Source organism: Lygodium microphyllum, chromosome 18 (genome assembly GCF_053477565.2).
Source record: "Lygodium microphyllum isolate KBCC chromosome 18, Lygodium_microphyllum_v1.1.10, whole genome shotgun sequence".
In the NCBI taxonomy this organism is placed as follows: domain Eukaryota; kingdom Viridiplantae; phylum Streptophyta; class Polypodiopsida; order Schizaeales; family Lygodiaceae; genus Lygodium; species Lygodium microphyllum.
This window is the reverse complement of record NC_141152.1, coordinates 79,751,120-79,769,976: the sequence shown is the minus strand read 5'-3', so window position 1 is coordinate 79,769,976 and position 18,857 is coordinate 79,751,120. Positions and strand designations below refer to the sequence as shown.

The window sequence follows — 18,857 nt, the reverse complement described above, 5'->3', positions numbered from 1 at the left end:
CTTGGCATGCGAATACTCAGAGATAGATCTAAAGGCTTACTCTATCTATCTCAACAGGAGTATATCTCCAAAGTTTTGCAGCGTTTCAATATGGAGGGGGGGAAAACAACTGGGGTTCCATTGCCTCCATATGTGAAACTCAGTGCAGAGGACAATCCTACGTCTGATGATGAGAAGGCTGAAATGGCCAAGATACCATATGCTTCGGCTGTTGGCAGTTTGATGTATGCTATGGTTGCTACACGTCCTGACATTGCTTTTGTAGTGGGAGTGGTTAGCAGATACATGGCAACCCCTGGCAAAAAGCATTGGGATGCAGTGAAAGGTATTATGAGATACCTCAAAGGCACAAAGAAGTTGTGCATCTGCTTTGGAAAGCAGAAGGCATCTGTTGTTGGCTTTCTGGATGTAGACTATGCTGGTTATGCGGACTGCAAGAAGTCCACTTTTGGGTATGTTTTTACTTTCACAGGAGGAGCAGTCTCTTAGATCTAGGCTACAAAAGTGTGTTGCATTGTCTACTACAGAGGCAAAGTATATAGCTGCCACTGAGGCATGCAAGGAGGCTTTATGGCTTTCACGTCTGGTGGGAGAGCTTGGCATCACAGAGTTACCTATTCTCCATTGTGATAAGTCATAGTGCTATCATGCTAGCACTTCAGCTTTGTATATACCTAGACTTAGCTGATTCTTTTCTCCTCTTAAGGCACATTGCCTTTAGGTGGGAGGTTGTTGGGAATAAAGGGCCATCATGCCTTTTATATGTGCACGGGTGTGAACACAGCCTTAGCACATTGTACTTTCATACATGTATCTTCTCTATCTCGATCTCCGTGCCTAACCTTGCCCTACAACGCGCTCCTACTGACAGTAGAAAGACCTCTCATGCCTCCTGCTCCTCCCCAACCATGCTCTGGTAGTTTTTGCCTCTGCCTTGTTGGCCCTCTGGAGTCTACAGGTTGTTAAAGTCTCCTCCAACAATCCCGGAGTCCACCTCTGGGAAACTTGCCCACGATCTCCTCCCAGAACTTGCTAGGTGTCCTAACCTCAGTAGGGGGCATAGACATTGAGGACTCCAAGAAACGAGTCTCCAATATCCAATCTGATCCATAGAACCGTCCCTGCCACTATCGTCCCGTGGGTGAGACTCGAGTCAATAGAAGTGCGCACACCTCCACTCCTACCGTGGGCACCAATGGAGTGCTCCCAGTAAGTGTGTGAACCGCTCGGGAATACCTTCCTATCCGCTGGGCCTGGGCGGGAGTGAGTCTGTGCTCCTGTAGAAGTAGAATGTCAATCCGTTCAGCAAGGGCAAGCTACAGCTCCTGTGCCGAACAATCAACTTCGTGGAACCACGTGCCCCACTATAGTGGAGGCTATTCACATTCCAAGATGCAAGATATAAACTCATGGGGAGACGTGTGACTAACCAAACAAGCATATGTTCAGTGTAGAAGCTGTTGACGAAGAAGAGGAGCTATGAGGCATGCGGATACACTTTACCGCCGACCTAGACGGTGAACTCCAATCCCCCATGGTAGCCCTCGCGTGAGACCATGGGGATGATAGATGCGCCTGTTGATACCACTAGGGCATCTATTAGCCATGCTAAGAGGCGGGACTCTGTGCACTGATAGAACTGGGGCCGCCTGTGCCAGGGGCCACTCGATTACGTCCATAGGAGCTCTCCACTGCAGGGGGGCTCGAAAGATAATGCTCAAATGTGGGACCTCGGCCCCATCCCACCAGTTGATATCCATCATGCAACCTGGCCACTGCTAAGAGAAAAGTGTCAATCCTACTCCCATCCACTAGGAGATCTGATCTGCCACCTGGCTCTTCACCTCCTCTATCTGAGGCATCATCCAGTCTCCCATGTGAGAGGTCTAGGGGAAGAAAGCGTAATTTGGTGCATCCTGTGATGCTAGTAGATGGACCTTGCCGCTCCTTGACTTGCGAACCATGAAGATTTCCACTTCCAAGGGTAGTAGGAACTCTCTGCGCTCCGCAATTCTCAAGAAGGACCATGGCCCGTTGCAAAAAAACTCATGTGGTAGCAGCTATGCCTGTCTCAAGAAGGTGTGTCGAGTGGCATGGGCACACGAGCTGGTGGCTGTGTTTCTGTGTGAGGGGGGCAGGGGGGGGAAAGGGAGGCTAGACTGCCTGTGCGTGGAGGATGTCGGCGTATGGGGCTCCTCACCTCCTGTGGAGGGGGGAGGGGGGGCCGCCTCTACTAGATGGGGATCAGGGGTGGTGGTCGATGGTGGGGAGGGAAAAAGCCGAGGGATGGAGGGGTGGTCAGATGCACAAGGTGGGTGTTTGGGGGGGGGGGGGGGGGGGGAAAGAGTGGGGGGTCTTGAGGTGAGGTGGCCTCTGACGTCTCCGTGGGTGGTGGGTGTGTAGGTCTGTGGTTCTACCGGGTGGGATAAGGAGGGGGGGGGGGGGGGGGGTTGCGTGGCGTTCTACCAGGGGGGGACGCTCACCATCTTGCACCCTATTGCCATGGCTGTGTCTGAGGGCCTGACTGTGGTCCCCCATGCTGTCTCCCTCTCTATCGTCTTCCGACCCGTGTAAAGTCATCCACATCCACCTCTGGACCTGTCGGCAAGGCTGCCTTGACTCCGAATCGCATGCACTCTGCTGCTTGATGCCCAAAGTCATAGCAACGCAGGCACTGTCCTGGCTGCCCAATCACAATGACCTGCTGCCTGAAAGAGTGTCCGCCTACCTCGATCTCTAAAAACTATGGTATATTCTTTGTCTCTTTCACTGCCACCCATACCTTTGGAACTCCTACGGCCATCACTGGGTCCGCAAAAGAGGCGGGAAGGAAAATGCCGAAGAGCCATCTGAAGTCTTCCACTAACTGGCAATACTCTATCGCCAGTCCGGGCAAGGGTAGGGTGACAGGGTGTCTAAGAAACCTGTTGCAGAGCGCGAAAGCCTCCACTGTGAAACCATTGTACCAGGGGACCATGTAGATGACCCCCTTCGTGGAAGTATAGGGTGAACTGGCCAGTAGCTCACGAGCTGTGTCTGCCGAGGTGAGTCGTACCATGAAATGAAGCCAATCCCGAGGCTAGGCCTTGGATGGAGAGTGTCCTATTACCTGACCAAAAATCGTTGTTTCTTTAAGCTCCAGCTCTGTGGCACGGACGGCTAAGAGATGTTCCTCTTAGAGAGGACAACACGCAAGGTGTTTGACTTGGGGGCACTCGTAGAATGCACCAGCGTCTGGCCAGAGGTTTCCATTGCACAACCCTGCTAAGAACCTACCATTCACGCTATTATGTTGTCGGGGGCAGCGGGGTCAATGGCAGGGGGGGGGGGGGGGGGGGGGGGGGGGAGGGGAGATGCTTCTTTCTGGCGGTGGCATAGTTACCTTCGTATGTGGTATAAAACTGTCCGTACGGTACGATTTCGTACGAAAAAACTGGCCTATTTTGGCCACCTGGCCTGCGCATTCTCTTTCCACGTATTTTCCTGCATCGTGCGTCCCGTGTTTTTTGCGCTTTTCCTGCAGTGTGCACTTTGCACTTTTTGGGAGGGTGGGAAGCCTTGGATACCTCACCCCACCCCCCTTTTCCGAATTCCAACCATCATCCATGCAAAACTTAATGCTCCTCTTTGGATTCCTTCCAAGCTCCAGCTTGCAGCCCTCTCTTTAGAGTCTAGACTTTGGATTCCTTCTCTCTTTAGACTTTGACTGTTTGAACTTTGAACTTTGGCCCTTCTCTCATCTACAAAAGGTGCTCCTCTCCTCCACGCTTCCACACCAATTCAGCAAGCACTTACAAGTTACCATTCTCATCTTCCTCTTTCCCGCACCCTATTGAAGCATTTGCCATTCTCAAAGAGTCAAATCTCATATCCCATCCCCTCTATCCCATACCCTATCAAAGCATTTGCCATTCTCATCTCCCATTCCCTCTCTCTCACTCTTGCTCTTTCAACTTTACCCCACAACTTTATCCCAACCCTCGGGCCTCTCGAGTCTCCCTTTCAACTTTCAAGACTCAAGTTTCAACTTTCAGAAGTCGAGAGTCGAGACTCAAGCATCTCTCTCTCTCTTTTTTCTTTCGTAAAAGGTAATTGTATTAATTACGAAAAAAAGTACAAGTGTACTTGATTACAAGATACACGATGACACTAAGCCATCATGTGTAAAGGCTCCAGTACTAAACTACAAAAGTGTTACAAAAGTCATGGCAAAGACGTAGAGAAAATTGCCCTATGCCAGGGAAGTAAGTCCTCCCGAGGGAGTAAGCCCGAGTGCCAAATGAGATCTATCTGCCAATGCAAGAGACCTTTAAGCCTCACAATATGTACCGGGACATTAGAGGCCGAATCAAAAAGAAAGGCATTCCGAGTGGTCCAATTGTGCCAGCATCCCCAATATCTAAGAAAGTGAAACAAGATCTTCATATTCGGCTGTGCCGGTGTGGGGTATTTTGGTCGTACAAAAACCCAATCCAAAAGGGCTTAGCGAGAAGCCAACCACTGTGCGCCACCAAACTGCTGACAAGAGCGACCAGATATTCTGAGCGAGAGGGCACGAAATAAATCGATGACGGGCCGATTCCACAGTAGTGGTGCAAAAGAAACAATGGCCATTAGAGATTCGACGCTTGGAAAGGGCTGAAGCAAGCGGAAGACCACCAATCATCACCCTCCAAAGAAAGACCTTGCATTTGAAAGGTGTCTTGTTCAACCAGCCCTCCATCACAATTGTCTTCCACCATGACTGAGATTTTCGCAATCCCCATACAGTATTAGCTTTAGTAACCAGCCATTGATGATCTTTAATCAGAAGATGATACACCTGGTTAGCTGAGGCCTTTCCCAAATTCAACCGACCCGCAAGGTCCCAGTCCTACCAAGGACAATCCAAAGCAAGGGCAGAAAAGGGTTGCCTACTCTGGAGCACTGACAAAAGCTGTTCTGATAAATCACGGTATCCACGAGGGATTCTGAAAAGCCTCCTGGCTATTCGAAAGGATATGAAGACGTTGCGATTGGCAAGGGTGGCATCTGCAACTGAAGTCAAGCCCAAGCGTGCCATCCGGTTAAATTTTGGTCTGAGCTCATGTTTGCCTTCCCAAGAAAGTAATCCCGAAACTGCCAACAATTCCAATTGAAAAGAGTTAGTATGTAAGCGGTCCTCCGCTGGATGCCAACGCGCCTTCTGGAGAACCAATTTCCAGGAGCAAACCAAATGAACAAGCAGGGATGAGGAAGGGCTAGAAAACCGTGAGTCTGCATTAAGAACATGCCACCAGAAGCTCCGAATTTGTGTATTACCATGCAGAAGCCCGTGATCCTCAAGAAAATAACGGGCTAAAAGGACTCACGGGTGCTGATCCACGCACATGGCACGAAAAAGAGACCAACGAAGTGCCAGCATATGAGTTTCAGCATCCAAAATAGCCCCACCACCCATGCGTTTGGGGGTACATGTATGCAACCAAGAAATCCATGAAATGCCTGCCTGCAAGGAATCCTTCTTCAATAACATGAAACGAATGTGCCAAGTGAGAGCATTCAAAGTAGTAGTAGTCCAAGGCAGCAATGGCAAGAAATATGTAAGCATCGGCAACATAATTGTCTAAGCCACTTTGAGACGAACATGGAAAGGCCAAGCCTGCGACTTCCAATACAGAAACTTAGCTGCCAGTTTCTGTGAAATCCACTCGAGAAGTTGTTTTGGCCAAACATCAACACCCAAAGGGTACCCAAGATGCCGGACAATGGAACCACAGGGAACAACCTGTCCCTGCCAGCCCAACGACTGTAAATCGGACTCCGTGCAACTGAGAATGGCCAATTTGAAAGCATTGATATGAAGACCAGAAGCATGACCAAAGAGCATTCAAACATCTAATGCTTTGCGAAGATTGTCCCTGTCGGCACGTAGAATCATAAAGCTGTCATCAGCCAAAGATTGAGTAATGAAGTGTTGTCCAAAAGAAAGGGACAATCCAGCCAACTGAGTAGAAGCTGCCATGAAAGATAACATGGAAAGAACCGGATGAGTCGCAAGGGCAAAGAAGAGAGGACTCAAAGGGCAACCTTGTCTCACAGAGAGTGCAAGGACAAATGGCTCGGTAACACCACCATTTAGCATAACTCGTGAGGAAACCGCCGTACTAATGGTGTAGATCAAGCGGGACATCCGAGTACCAAAGCCCATAGTAGACATAAGTTGTGCAATGAAAGACCAGTCTAAATAATCAAAGGCCTTCTCCAGATCCAATTGAATCAAAACCACTTGCTGATTCGAGTGCCATGCGCAGTCGATAGCCATTTGCACATTTAAGATATTGTGCAGAATGTTTCGGCCCATAATGAAACCATATTGAAGCGGATGCACAATGGCCGGAAGATGCTTGTGGAGCCGGTTCGCCATCACTTTGGAAAAGATTTTATACATCGAACCCATCAAAGAAATTGGTCTCCAATGTTTCAACATTGACGGCGAAGGAACTTTAGGAAGCAGTTTAATAAGACCTTTCCATGAGGAAGGCATGAACCCCGTTTCCCAAACCTGCTCAAACATAGCCGTTAATGGTTTCACCAGTTGGGTAGCAAAAGTCCCAAAGAATTCATTGGTGAGACCATCCCAACCAGGACTTTTATCCTTGGGCAGGTGTAACACAACATCCATAACCTCTACCTCACAAATATCTGTCTCCAAAGTAGTTTGCATATCAAGTGGAACCTGATTGCGGACCAACTCATTGAAAACTGAACGTGCATGAGTAACTTGGTCAGAAGGCGAGGGAGAAGAACCAAGAAGGTCAATAAATTAATTCCTGCACATATTCACAATTGTCTGGGGATCAATGACCATTCGACCGTCTGGATCATGTAGTCTGGTCATATTTTCTCGAGCAGGAGATGCATGTAGAGCTCGAAAGAACTTATGAGTCTGACAAGCACTCTCTTGCAAGTTGTCTGTCAAATTTTGCAATATGACCCGCTGATAAGATTTCAACTGAAACTCTTTAATAAGATCAGCCAAACGCATCGCCAATGACTGCAGGAATACATCATCTGGAGTGTCCCCCAGCTGAGGACGAACCAAAGCCAGTAAGGCCTCCGCTGCATGCCGACGCCGCCGACAAAGAGAGGCATGATGGATCCCATATTGCCGAGCAACCCGCTGCACATTAGAGAGCAATCGTTCAAAAGAAGCATTGCCCTCAGCGGCGAAGTCCAATAAAAATCTATCAATCAATTGCTGCATATAACCCTGAAAGATTGGATGCTTCAAATACGAGGAGTTGAAGCGCAAAGGGAGTCTATCCAGGAATTGCTTAAAAGGTGCAATGGGTTGTGCAAGTATCTCAAGCTATAGAGGGAAATGGTCCGACAAGGCATAGTGCTGCAACACTTTCATTTCCAGCATCTCAGGAAGAAAATCATCATCTTGCATGATGTACATGCGGTCCAACCGCGACCATGTAGTTGCATACTGCACAGAATGGAAAGTAAACCCTGTAGAAGAGGGGTGTAGCCAAGACCAGAGATCTTGCTTAAGTACAACAAGAGCAAAAGCATTCCACACACGACTTTCCGGAGCGTCCATCACCGAATGTTCTGATGTGGACTCTGAAGAATCAACACACATATTGAAATCCCCCATCAAAAAACCCCGTCTGCCAAGTGACAAGGAGGTCTGCAACGTATTCCAAAGATCCTGACGGGATAACGGGTCATTCGGAGCATAGAAGCTCAGCAACCATAAGATCTCTCCTTCAAATAAAACTTCAATCACCACAAAATGGCCATGTACATCATTTTTAATGAGAACTGGCTGATATTTCTCATGTACAATCATAAGCACACCAAAATAATGCATGGCATGTGTCCCTACGTAAAACAAGCGAAACCCATGGCAATCTACAACTTTTCCTGCTTCACCATGACTCTTGTGCTCAACAGCACACAAGACATCCCACTGATTCTCATGCAATACGGTCCACATGGCATGTTGCTTATGGTGAGAACAAATGCCTCGCACATTCCACGTGGCTATCTTCATGTGTAATCCAAAGGAAATCAGGAACGAGGGACAGCTTGCCTCGATTTAGCCTTTTCTGCCAGAATGTCAAGGACTCCCTCATCCAAAAAATCAGCTAACACGGCAAAAGAGTTCTAACGGCCGACTTTAGAGGTAGAGGGAATATCCACTGTCTTGGGGATGGAGCGGGGATAACGATGATCCCATGGGGTAATCACATTACCTTTATTATCAAAAGCCAACTTAGCAAGTGAGCCCTTTGGACCGTCCGAATAGACTTTCCTAGTAGACTGTTGACGAGGTGCAGAAGAAACCATAGGATGAGCAGGATGCTCTGAAGACATCTCTTTCCGGCCCATATAAGTGCGCATGGAATCCTGTGAAGCATTAGGCCCAGTATCCGCCAGGCCAGCATCAAACCTTTTACCTTTTTTTGCACGTATATCCACCCAGTCATTGCCACGGGAATCCAAACCCGAAACATGTTGTTTACCTTTGTCCAAAACTTTAGGTGGCTGGGTGGCATCCTGCGACGGAACATCGCACACCATATCTTCCATGGGCAGCGCAACATGCTCAACATCTGAAGTTTGTTGCTTCTCTGGGCATTCAGCAATAAAATGCCCCAATTTTCCACACGAAAAGCAATGTCCTGCAAAGTTGCCCCATTTCAAACGAAAGTGCAAAGGGTGCATGCCAGAGCAATTGAGACGTAACCAAGCAAGCCTTTGCCTAGCAGTGTCCCATAACATACACAAATGGTTGCGATTCATGGCCCTTAGGCTCGGGGGGACCAGCACAGTGCCCACAACGGCCATGGCATCCTTTAACAGTGGCCAATAGACAGCCAGACAATTTTCCACTTCAACCCATATGGGGCATTCACATTGAAGCACGCACTGAAAATCTGCCATTGGGAGCCATGGCACAACATGGACCAAACGGCGATCAAAGAACAATGGCAGTTTAGACATGAGATCAGCACGGTGCTTCGCAGATTTCAACAGCACCTCATAGAAACCTCGGGGCAAAACAAAAATCTCCTCAACACACTCCCCTTGTAGTAGATTGTGCAACCACTGGCGAATATGGGAAAGCACTGGGATCCTGCCAGTGAAGAAGAGTATAACAGCCCGGTCATAAAATACCGAAAATAAGCGCAAGACATGTTTCGGGTCCACCGTGGCTTCCAGCACATCTTCAGTTCCAGAGTCAGAAAAAGCTTCATGATTATGTTGGACATAATCGCCAAGCAGAGTGTTGGCAAATTCCAGCAAATGCTCCCAGTCAACATCCTGAGAATCCCCAGAATCAGAGGCAACCTGAGCATAAGAACGTTCCTGATGATCCATTGTCGCGTCCGAAGTATGCTTGGTGTGTTTGCCCGCAGGCTGGAAATCAGGAGCAGGGGGCATCTCCTCTGTGCAAGGAACCATCTCCTCTGGTTCCTCTGTATCAGAATCCGGACCAAGGGCTACCACCGTTTGGTCGATAAAAGCCATATCCAGACCAGCCATGTTGTATCACCTCTTGTGCAGGTCAGATGCAGAACCACGAGCACACGCGAGGTAGAAACGAACACAGTTCAGTCACACAAAAGGTCACCGTAGGCTAGACGAAACCAGGAAGGCCGGGTGTGGCTATTGAGGGAGGCCGTTCGTATGCAGGGCAGACAGGCATCGCCAAGCAGGGGCAGACTACTGGCTGTCTGAGTGGCGTTGGTCCTCTCTCTATCTCAGCACTTTAGTGCAGAAGCACAGGAGCAGCGGGGCAGGTTACTCTTCAGCGAGTAACAGGTCTGGGTGTCAGAAAGGGCAGCGGGCTCTCTCTCTCTCTCTCTCTCTTTCTGAAGCGGCAGAAGACTGGTTACAACCAGGCGTGCAGGAATGGCGAGCGAGACGTCAGGCCAAAAACAGCTGCGCGTAGGTGGAATAGGTGAGGGTCTGTGTCAAGACGGCCAATGGCGACAGGTCGCCATCAAACCTACAGATCGCTCGCCCTTCTCTCTCTCTGCACGTTGACACGGCGCAGGACACCGCAAGCTGCAGGCGTCAACGGGTACCACGGAAGGTCAAGTTGCCATCGCTCCGCCCACGTCAGATCGATCCAACCTCTCTCTCTCTCTCTCTCTCTCTCTCTCTCTCTCTCTCTCTCTCTCTCTCTCTCTCTCTCTCTCTCTCTCTGTGGCCTCTTTATTCGTCATCGGCACCATGACTCGTGAAAAGTACGAGGCCTTCAATTTGCATGCGATCCATGTGGAGAGGGACACAAAAAAGTCCAACTCCCACAATTGGACATGCAAGTATTGCGGGAAGTGCTATACAAGTGGTGCAACTCGGCTTCTCCAACATCTTTCCAAGACGAGGGGGCAAGTTACTCTATGCAAGGAGATCCCTCCAAACATTGTGGAGGAGATTCTCGCCAAGATGAGAGGGGGATCCACAAGAGGAGGAGGAAGTGGCTTATCGGCACCAACTCCTATGCCTACTAACGAGGAAGCATCCAATGTGGGCGTATCTTCAACCGATGTGGGAGAGGCCTCTACCGTTGGTGGTGGGGGCTCCACATCCGTATCCGACTCCCGTAAAAGACAAAGAGTGGAGGCTCATGCAGTGCCGGAGAGACAATCGTCTCTCTCTCAAGCACCCAGTCATGTGCGTGGATCGGTTGCCTTTCTCTAAGAAAGGCAATGACTTACGGACATTGAAATTGAACACACGGTGATTGAGTGCAATCTTGCATTTAATGTCCTAAAGCAAGGGCAATAGAAGAAGATGGTAAAATCCATTGCCAATGTGGATCCCTGTGAAGGATGGACTAGTGTTACATACAATGACATGAGGACGAGAAAGATTAATGAAGAGAAGGAGAGGATTGATAGAGCCCTTGATCCTTTTTGGGCCGCATGGATAAAATATGGTTGCTCCATTCTCACCGACGGATGGAGTGATCGTAAGAAACGGGGCATCATCAACATACTCGTCTCATGTTCACTCGACACTTACTTTTTGCGGGCCGTAGATACCGGCAAGAGGGGGAAAAAAACGACGGCCGCATTCATCTACCGCCACATTCGACAAGCTATCATTAAGGTATACATTGCAATTTGCGTTTTAAATTTGTTTCACTTTCTTTCATAATGATAAATCATAATATCATCATTCATGATTCATAATTGAAATTTGATTTATACATAACTTGTAATTTGTAAATTGTGGTTGTAGGTGGGCCCCTCAAATGTAGTGCAAGTTGTTACCAACAATGCATCGAATTGTCGGCGCATGGGCCGTTTGCTTGAGGCCGAGTTCCCTACCATTGTGTGGACTCCATGTGCAAGTCATTGTTTGGACTTGCTCATGGAGGACATTAGGAAGCTCAAGTGGGTGAAGAGGGTGGTCTGCAAAGCTACATCAATTGTCACATTCTTCACAATAAAGGTAAAGGTGCTTGCAATGTATCGTGAGCATAGCGCACTTCAGTTGAAGAAGCCTTTTTCAACTCGCTTTGCTTACATGTGGTTATTGCTAGAGCGCCTTTATGAGGTGCGGTCCGCCTTGCGCCAGACAGTGGTGTCCACTCTATGGAACGAGTGGGATGAGCATGAGATAGAGGAGGCCAAAGCCATGTAGCGCTTGTGCCTTAATGAGCAGTTTTGGCAAAAAGTATGTGCCGTTGTCATTGTCGTGACTCCCTTTTATAGGGTGTTACGTATGAGTGATTGCGAGGGGTCCACCATGGGCCTTCTCGTTCACTTCTTTAGAGCGGCATTGGCCGAGGCACGTGCTTGTACAGTGATCACAGAGAGACAGCGTTTACATGTTTTAGAGATAGCAGAGAGGAGATGGACATGGATACATAAGCCCATCCATGGTTTTGCCGCATTGGTACATCCAGCCTACAAGTCACCAACGGTCATAGATGATAGAGAGTTCCGTTCAGACCAGCTTACTTATTTAAGTCGTGTGGTCCCTGTTGATGACCACAATGCAGTGCTAGAGAAGCTAGGATGCTATGCAGATCAGAGAGGGCATGTGGCTTTTGCTTCTCCCACTTGTTGGAGGAGAGAGTCACTTGTGAAGCCTTTATTTTGGTGGTAAAATTTTGGATACGCACTGGAGACCCTTCAACCCTTAGCCATGAGGGTCCTTGCCCAGGATTGCTCTTCGGGTGCATGTGAGAGAAACTGGAGTACCTATTCTCTCATTCACACAAAGATTCGCAATCGGCTTAGCACACGACAGTTAGAGCGGCTAGTCTATTGCCGCACTAACTTACGCATGATGAGGGCTATGATGAGCATGGGTAGTCCGAAGCAGGTAAAGTTTAAATACTTAACCATAACATTTAAAATTTGTTGTTTTAACTTTTAAACTTTGAACTTTGAAGTTTAAACTTTATACTTTACAATTTAGACTTTAGCATTTAGTATTTACAATGAATCATGATCACTCTTACGTGCATCACTACATTGATGATTGTGTAGGTTAATGTTGATACAATCAAGTTGACGGGCGACACTCTTCCGAGTGTACATAAGGAGGTGGACGAGAAGGAGGAGATGATTTTTGCAAAGCTCTATAGAGAGCTTATAGCAGCAGATACTCGTGACACTCGCAGTCAGCGTGCTCGTGGGCGAGGAGTTCGAGTAGGTGGTAGCAGGGGCATGGTCACTCGACGCCCTCCATCATTGAGGAGGGGTGGTTCGAGTGGCTTGCAGACATATGTTAGGCGGGGCTCTAGTAGCTCACATCCTGTGCCTCATGATGGCATCCCCCCCTTGCCTACACAGCCGCCACCTAGGGAGCCATCATTTGATGATGATAGTAACCTCATCAATGACGATGAGTATGAGTCTGTCTCATCATCGGATGCCGAGGAGTAATCTTCAGACTCTCTTGATGATCACTCAGATGGTTCTGATGATGATGATGATGATGATGATAGCGATGCCTCATGATTCATCATAGATTCATCATTCATATGACATGTCACATAGGTCTCTCTTTTTTTTGTACCAGATATACTAGACTACAGTTGTATCGCATGTTTTGTGTAGCCCATTCGACCGCTATGGTCACCCTCATGTATTCATCTTATTCTGTAATGAAATGGCTATTTCCACTTTAAACATGTATTTTATGATCTATCATTTAATGATTTTTGGTTTTTGTTATTTATAAAATCATCTTGATTTTTTTTCGTACTAATATTGTACCGTATCTTATAAAATCATAAGATACCAATTAGTACCGTATTTTATCGTACCGTACCGTATCGTACCTTTCGTACATGACAACTATGGGCGGTGGAGTAGTCACTAGTCTCCACAAATGGCTGGATCCCGACGGAATACGTGAGTGGAGGCTGCCGGATGGGGGCCACAGGGCTATGGAGGCGGGAGCACCCCGCGCGGAGGGGGGGAGGAGGATTTGACTAAGGGGGAATCGTATAGCGCATCAAAGTGGAGGGGAGGCACAACACTGCCGGAGGGGGCGACAGAGAAAGAGCTAGTGGAGGAGGGGGGAGCTGGGAAAGAGAAGGGTGGGCGCAGCGCATCTGCTGTAGGGCAACGGAGCGCAACTAGACTGAGGGGAGGGAAGGCTGGGCGACGGGAGGAGGGGGAGGCAAGTCCTGTGGGAGGCAGGGGAGGCTTTGGGTGGGCGCGATGGCAGCAGAGGCATGACGGGCTAGGGAGCAAGTACCCACCACCTAAATGAGAGGGGAAAATGTTGTAATCGAGACTGGAACTCAAGAAGCAAACCCTACATTAACTCAACATTGGTTGTGGCATTGGGGGCTCTCCATTGACGGATGTGATCAAGGTGAGCTAATCGAGAGCTTGGCATAGGCTCAATACCAATGACAAGGTCTCAAAGTCCTTGAGATTCAATCACTTGTTGTATGAAGTTTGACCAAGTAGTGAAATTCGACCCGTTTAAAAAAATGTGTCTCATCCATGAAGGCATTCTTGCTTGTTGCAACACAAGTGGTATTACTAGGAGATGGAGGTGTATAATGGGGATAGGGTAAATAGGGGGGATAGGGTGGGGGAGTGGAGTACACTTGGAAAGAAATCCCGGAGTGCCCACCATGCATACGAGAAGTGTGCATAGTGGATCCAAATGTGGGCAAGAACGGACTAGATATGGATATGGCAACTGCCTGTGAAGCCCAAGATGGAGGGACAGGGACATGGGGAGCAGAGCATGGAAATCCCTACATAGGAGTGACCCAAGGGATATGTGACAACAGTTCATAAGCAGAGGATGGATATCCTTGTATTTAAAAGATCGTGTGGGTGTTTTGCGAGTGTCTAGGGGTAGTGAGGGGGATGCCCATCACAGCCGTGCAGAGTGAAAGGATGTGGTAAAGTGGGGGTAGGTGGAAGGTATAGTGTTAAAGGGTGGCCTTCTCCCTAACAATGCACCAAGATTGCATGCTTTGCAGAAGGCATTGAACCTGTTGTTATGCAAGATGGCCAAGTTGTGGATTATGAGAGCCGAATTCTCCATGGTGTAGAGAAGAATTTGCAAGTCTATGAGAAAGAGCTCTTGGCTGTAATTCATGTACTATCTACGTGGAAACATTACTTGTTAGGGGCTGATTTTACAATGCAGATAGACCATCAAACTTCCATGTACTTTTTAATGCATACAAAGTTGTCAGAGAGACATTTGAGATGGGCGAATTTCCTCTCGATGTTTCATTTTCAGATTGTACATATTGATGGTAAAAAGAATGTTGTGGCTAATGCACTATCACATAGCCACAAATTTCAACCGTCAACATGGTTTAACACACTAACTTGGATGCCATGAAAGAGTACTATGCTGCTGATTCGGACTTTGCTAATGTTTATGATTAGCTTTGCAATAGCCAGAGGCATGAGCACTTTGTGCTTAGAGATCGATTTTCGATGATGCACGGACGACTGTGTGTCACAAAGCAATTGAGGCCTAGAGTCATCACAAAAAGCCATGCTCCTCCGTATGCAAGACACAAAGGTGTTGATGCCATAGTCAAGGCACTAGAGCATTTCTTTTAATAGCTAGCTTTGAGGCATATTGTAGAGTAGTTTGGCAAGACATGCATCATGTATCAAAAGGTAAAGTATAATAGAGCTTGGCTACATACCTACGGACACACATCGAGAGACCACAAATCATTATGCTCTCACGGATGATCCGCAACAAACCATCAGTACCACATGACATTATTAGAGCAGAGATTGTTGCACCCCCCATGATGATGGAGGTCCTCTTTAAGACCATCAGCTTCATACACATAGTAGGCGACATGCATCCAGATAGACTAGCTAGGAGGGCCTTCGAGGCCTCTAGGCACCCAACTCAAGCAAGATAGAAGACTTCATGACATGCATAGTTTGAGTAGTGGACCGACATGGACCATCTCCCCCCCTTTCAATATGATCATGATTCCCCCTTCATACACCTCTCCCACATAGAGAGGAACTTGGTCGTGACACAATCTCTACCAATTGTACATACAACATACATGACTATCACCCACGCAGCCCCTTCCCCCAAAGATGTCCTACTATAGAGACCACTTCATGAAGACTACCATGGATGGCTTCATTGAGAAAATTGGATACCTAGATGTCTACATGCCACATGAGAGGCAAGTAGCCATTGGCCAACTTAGGGTATCCTCTCACCACCTTGCGATTGAGACAGGGAGAGCAGCCCACATCCCTAGAGTTGAGCATATTTGCAGATTATGCTAGGAGGAGGTAGAGAGCAAGAAGCACTACATCTGCAAATGCAGAGTCTATAGCACAATCCCAGCTAGATACCCCACACTATTTGGAGGAGACACCTCGCTCAGACTAGGTCGGCCAATGCGCCCAAGAGCAAAATTTGCCACATTAAATATCCTAACTGGTGCCTAGCCTAGGGCCTAACAAAATTGCCCATGAAATGTACGTTGCTAATATCCTCTCTCAATTTAGGCATGATTAGTACAATAAACAATATAATATGCAATGTTGATAACATAGAAGCCCTTGTCAAAATAACATGAATGTTGTGATACCATGTCAAAATAGGTGATTGAACGGTATGCACTCATACCATATCAGAGAGACAGTATGGTTTGCAAGAAGAAACATAGTGTATAGCAAACACTAAGAGAAGAAGAAACTCAAAAATTCAAAAGAACAAGAGTGAAGAAGATTATGAATGATGAATCAATGAATCATGCTCAATGAATTAAGCTAATAAAATGAAGCCAAAGCTCAAAGATGAGTGCACTATCTTGGCTGATCAACCGGCAGTATCTAAAGGAGACTTGCACTATAGGGGGAGTGAAACGCAATCCTCTAGGCAGTAGGGTATAGAAGATAATGTCAAATAATGAAGGGACAGCCAAGTGTACAAGGAGCAAAACACAGTCCTCAGGGGCTATCAGCAATAAAGGATAAATCTCTCCGAGATGATGGTTGCTATCAAGGTGACTACTTTTCTTTGAAATTTTTCTAAATCTATCGACATTGAGGCCAATTCCATCATTTGCACAAGGACACTAGAGTCTTTTCGAATTTCTCTCCAACATTATCAATTGTGCATAAAATTGCAGGTTTTTTTTAGCTTTTCCTCACTTTTTTATATTACTACATGTACAAGTACACATTTAGCAACCAGTGTTGTGAAAATTCAATTGTACACAACAAGCAATTGCAAACCAAAATAACTTGCTAAATATATTTACGGACTAACAAATTGAATAGCACAAATTATCCAATGTGGGCATACAGGATGAAGCATCTTTTGGTTGCCACACAACTTTGAGGCTATATATTGGTTCTAAGGTTAGGCCCACAAGCACCATTGCACAAAATGTTGTTGATTCATCCACTGTCACAACTCACAAGTGGATCTTCCACTCAAACCCCTTCTACACTTCCCACTGTTGATCAATTGAGATGGGATGGGAGAGATGCCCGCGCACAAGCTTTGATTGTATTGTCATGCAAAAAATAATTATTCCCCACATTTAATCGTGCAGAACAACCAAGGATGCTTGGGATAAACTTGCTTCATTGTATTAGGTGCGCAATGAGGCTAGTGTAGCCTATTTATGCAAACAACTTGAGATGAAGCACATGACTAAGGGTGATTCGGTGGATGCCCACATTACATGTGTAAAGGATATAATAGAGCACCCTACAAATAATTATGAGATTATTCTTGATGCTTCTCTTAGTTCTAGAGTCTTCGCTAGTCTACATGAGTCTTATCAAAGTTTTGCCACTATACTTCTATCTCTTGGATGAGCAAGAAGCAATCTACAAGGGCAACATCCATCTTCGTATCAATCTCAATTTGGAGCATCAAGAGTCTTCTATTAAGGGGATGACCTAAAAGTCCACTCGCCGAATATAGGCTATTACTCGCTGGGTTCGCCACTATTGGCTCACCAAAGTCAAATGATAATTAAGTTACATTCTTTTAAACAAGCTACTTGAAAGATACTTCCACTTTATCTACCGTATCATTTCATTGCTCCAATTGCTGACCTTCTATGAGTTCGAATGTCAGTTCTTGCAATACACAAGGCTACATGCCCCAATTGCTGACCTTCTATGAGTTTAAATGTCAGTTCTTGCATTACACAAGGGTACATGATCAAGTCCGTAAGAAGTCCTCCCCACATTCTTATTCAAAGAGGGGTCTTGTCAACTCTTCTTTGCAAGGGAAAACCAAAGGTGACAAGAACTCTCAAGATGCAAAGACAATGCAAAACAAGCATAATACCCCATGAGGAAATTAGTGGAGTAGTTGCTAGGGTTTGCACTAAGGAAACACAAAATGTATGACCACAACAAAAACACGATGATACAAACACAAAGGTGCAAACCTCAAACCCTAAAAGAAAAACTCAAAACTCAAACACAGAAACAAACACAAGTAGGGGGGAGAGAGAGAGAGAAAGAGAGAGAGAGAGAGAGAGAGAGAGAGAGAGAGAGAACACAACTCTGGAGTGAATGAAAACTCTAAATGAATGAAGAGTGTAAAAAGTGCCCAAGGGTAGAGCAATAGCATCAGAGTGTGACATCAACCGGACACCGATCCCAAGCATTGTCAAGGGCAGCATGCTAGTCACCAAAACACAACAGTCGAAGGCTGAAATCTAGTAAACACAATAGTGTACTACTAGAGAAGGCTGAAAACTGATCACCCGAGGCAAAGAATTAGCAAGCAACAATAGGAGAGGTGTTTGCTGATATAGGTAACCTACTAGAAAGCAAAAACCCAAGTACTGCAACAGTCGTCTGGTGGGAGAGATGATCGCATCTTGTTGCCTCACACAAAATGCTGAAAATGCAAGCTAATCAGGTGTTGTGATGACGCAACTGATGGAAAACTCCAAATAGCAGGGCGATGGCTAGAAACAGGCCCGCCTAGGGTTGGATAGTGATAGGCTGCAACCAGTGATGGCTATATAATAAATGGTAGGTAGTTCATAGCTGAAATCTGCACGATAGAGTGAGAAACCTATACAAAAGGACGAAGACAAAATGAGGGCAGCCTATCTATTTATAGATGTGGATGGACCCTCCCAAATTAGGGTTTCAATGAAACTCTCTCAAACCACGTAGTGATTTTGCATTTTCAATTAATTAAATATGTTTTAGGGCTCTCTAAGAGGCTGAACAGTATGTAATGCGTTTTTTATCTCAACACTCCCTCTCAAACCCAAAACAAGGCTAGAAAGAAAGGCAAACCCAAGTTAACCCAAGGCGTCCCACCCCAAAGCAACCAGGGCATTGGACAAAGGATACATGGTGGCTGCCCAGTGGTCTACCAAGACT

At 46.7% G+C, this 18,857-nt stretch overlaps 2 protein-coding genes across 5 annotated transcripts in view; one reads left to right on the top strand and one right to left on the bottom strand.

The window, feature by feature from the left end:
- The window catches only part of LOC148021062 (uncharacterized), a 118,696-nt gene that overhangs the window by 34,494 nt on the left and 65,345 nt on the right, over positions 1–18,857 (bottom strand). The window lies entirely within an intron of this gene.
- LOC148021063 (uncharacterized) lies at positions 12,199–17,806 on the top strand. Its single transcript, XM_087699371.1, has 3 exons — positions 12,199–12,339; positions 12,507–12,689; positions 17,645–17,806. Exons 1-3 carry the CDS (start codon positions 12,301–12,303, stop codon positions 17,804–17,806), a joined length of 384 nt encoding a protein of 127 aa, XP_087555497.1. The 5' UTR covers positions 12,199–12,300.

Excerpts from the sequence above, each read along its gene's own strand:
- LOC148021063 (XM_087699371.1), top strand. The coding sequence starts at position 12,301 with ATGATGAGGGCTATGATGAGCATGGGTAGTCCGAAGCAG. Across the intron at positions 12,340-12,506 it reads GCATGGGTAGTCCGAAGCAG|GTTAATGTTGATACAATCAA; the intron begins GTAAAGTTTAAA and ends ATGATTGTGTAG. Across the intron at positions 12,690-17,644 it reads TAGGTGGTAGCAGGGGCATG|TTCTTGCATTACACAAGGGT; the intron begins GTCACTCGACGC and ends TTTAAATGTCAG.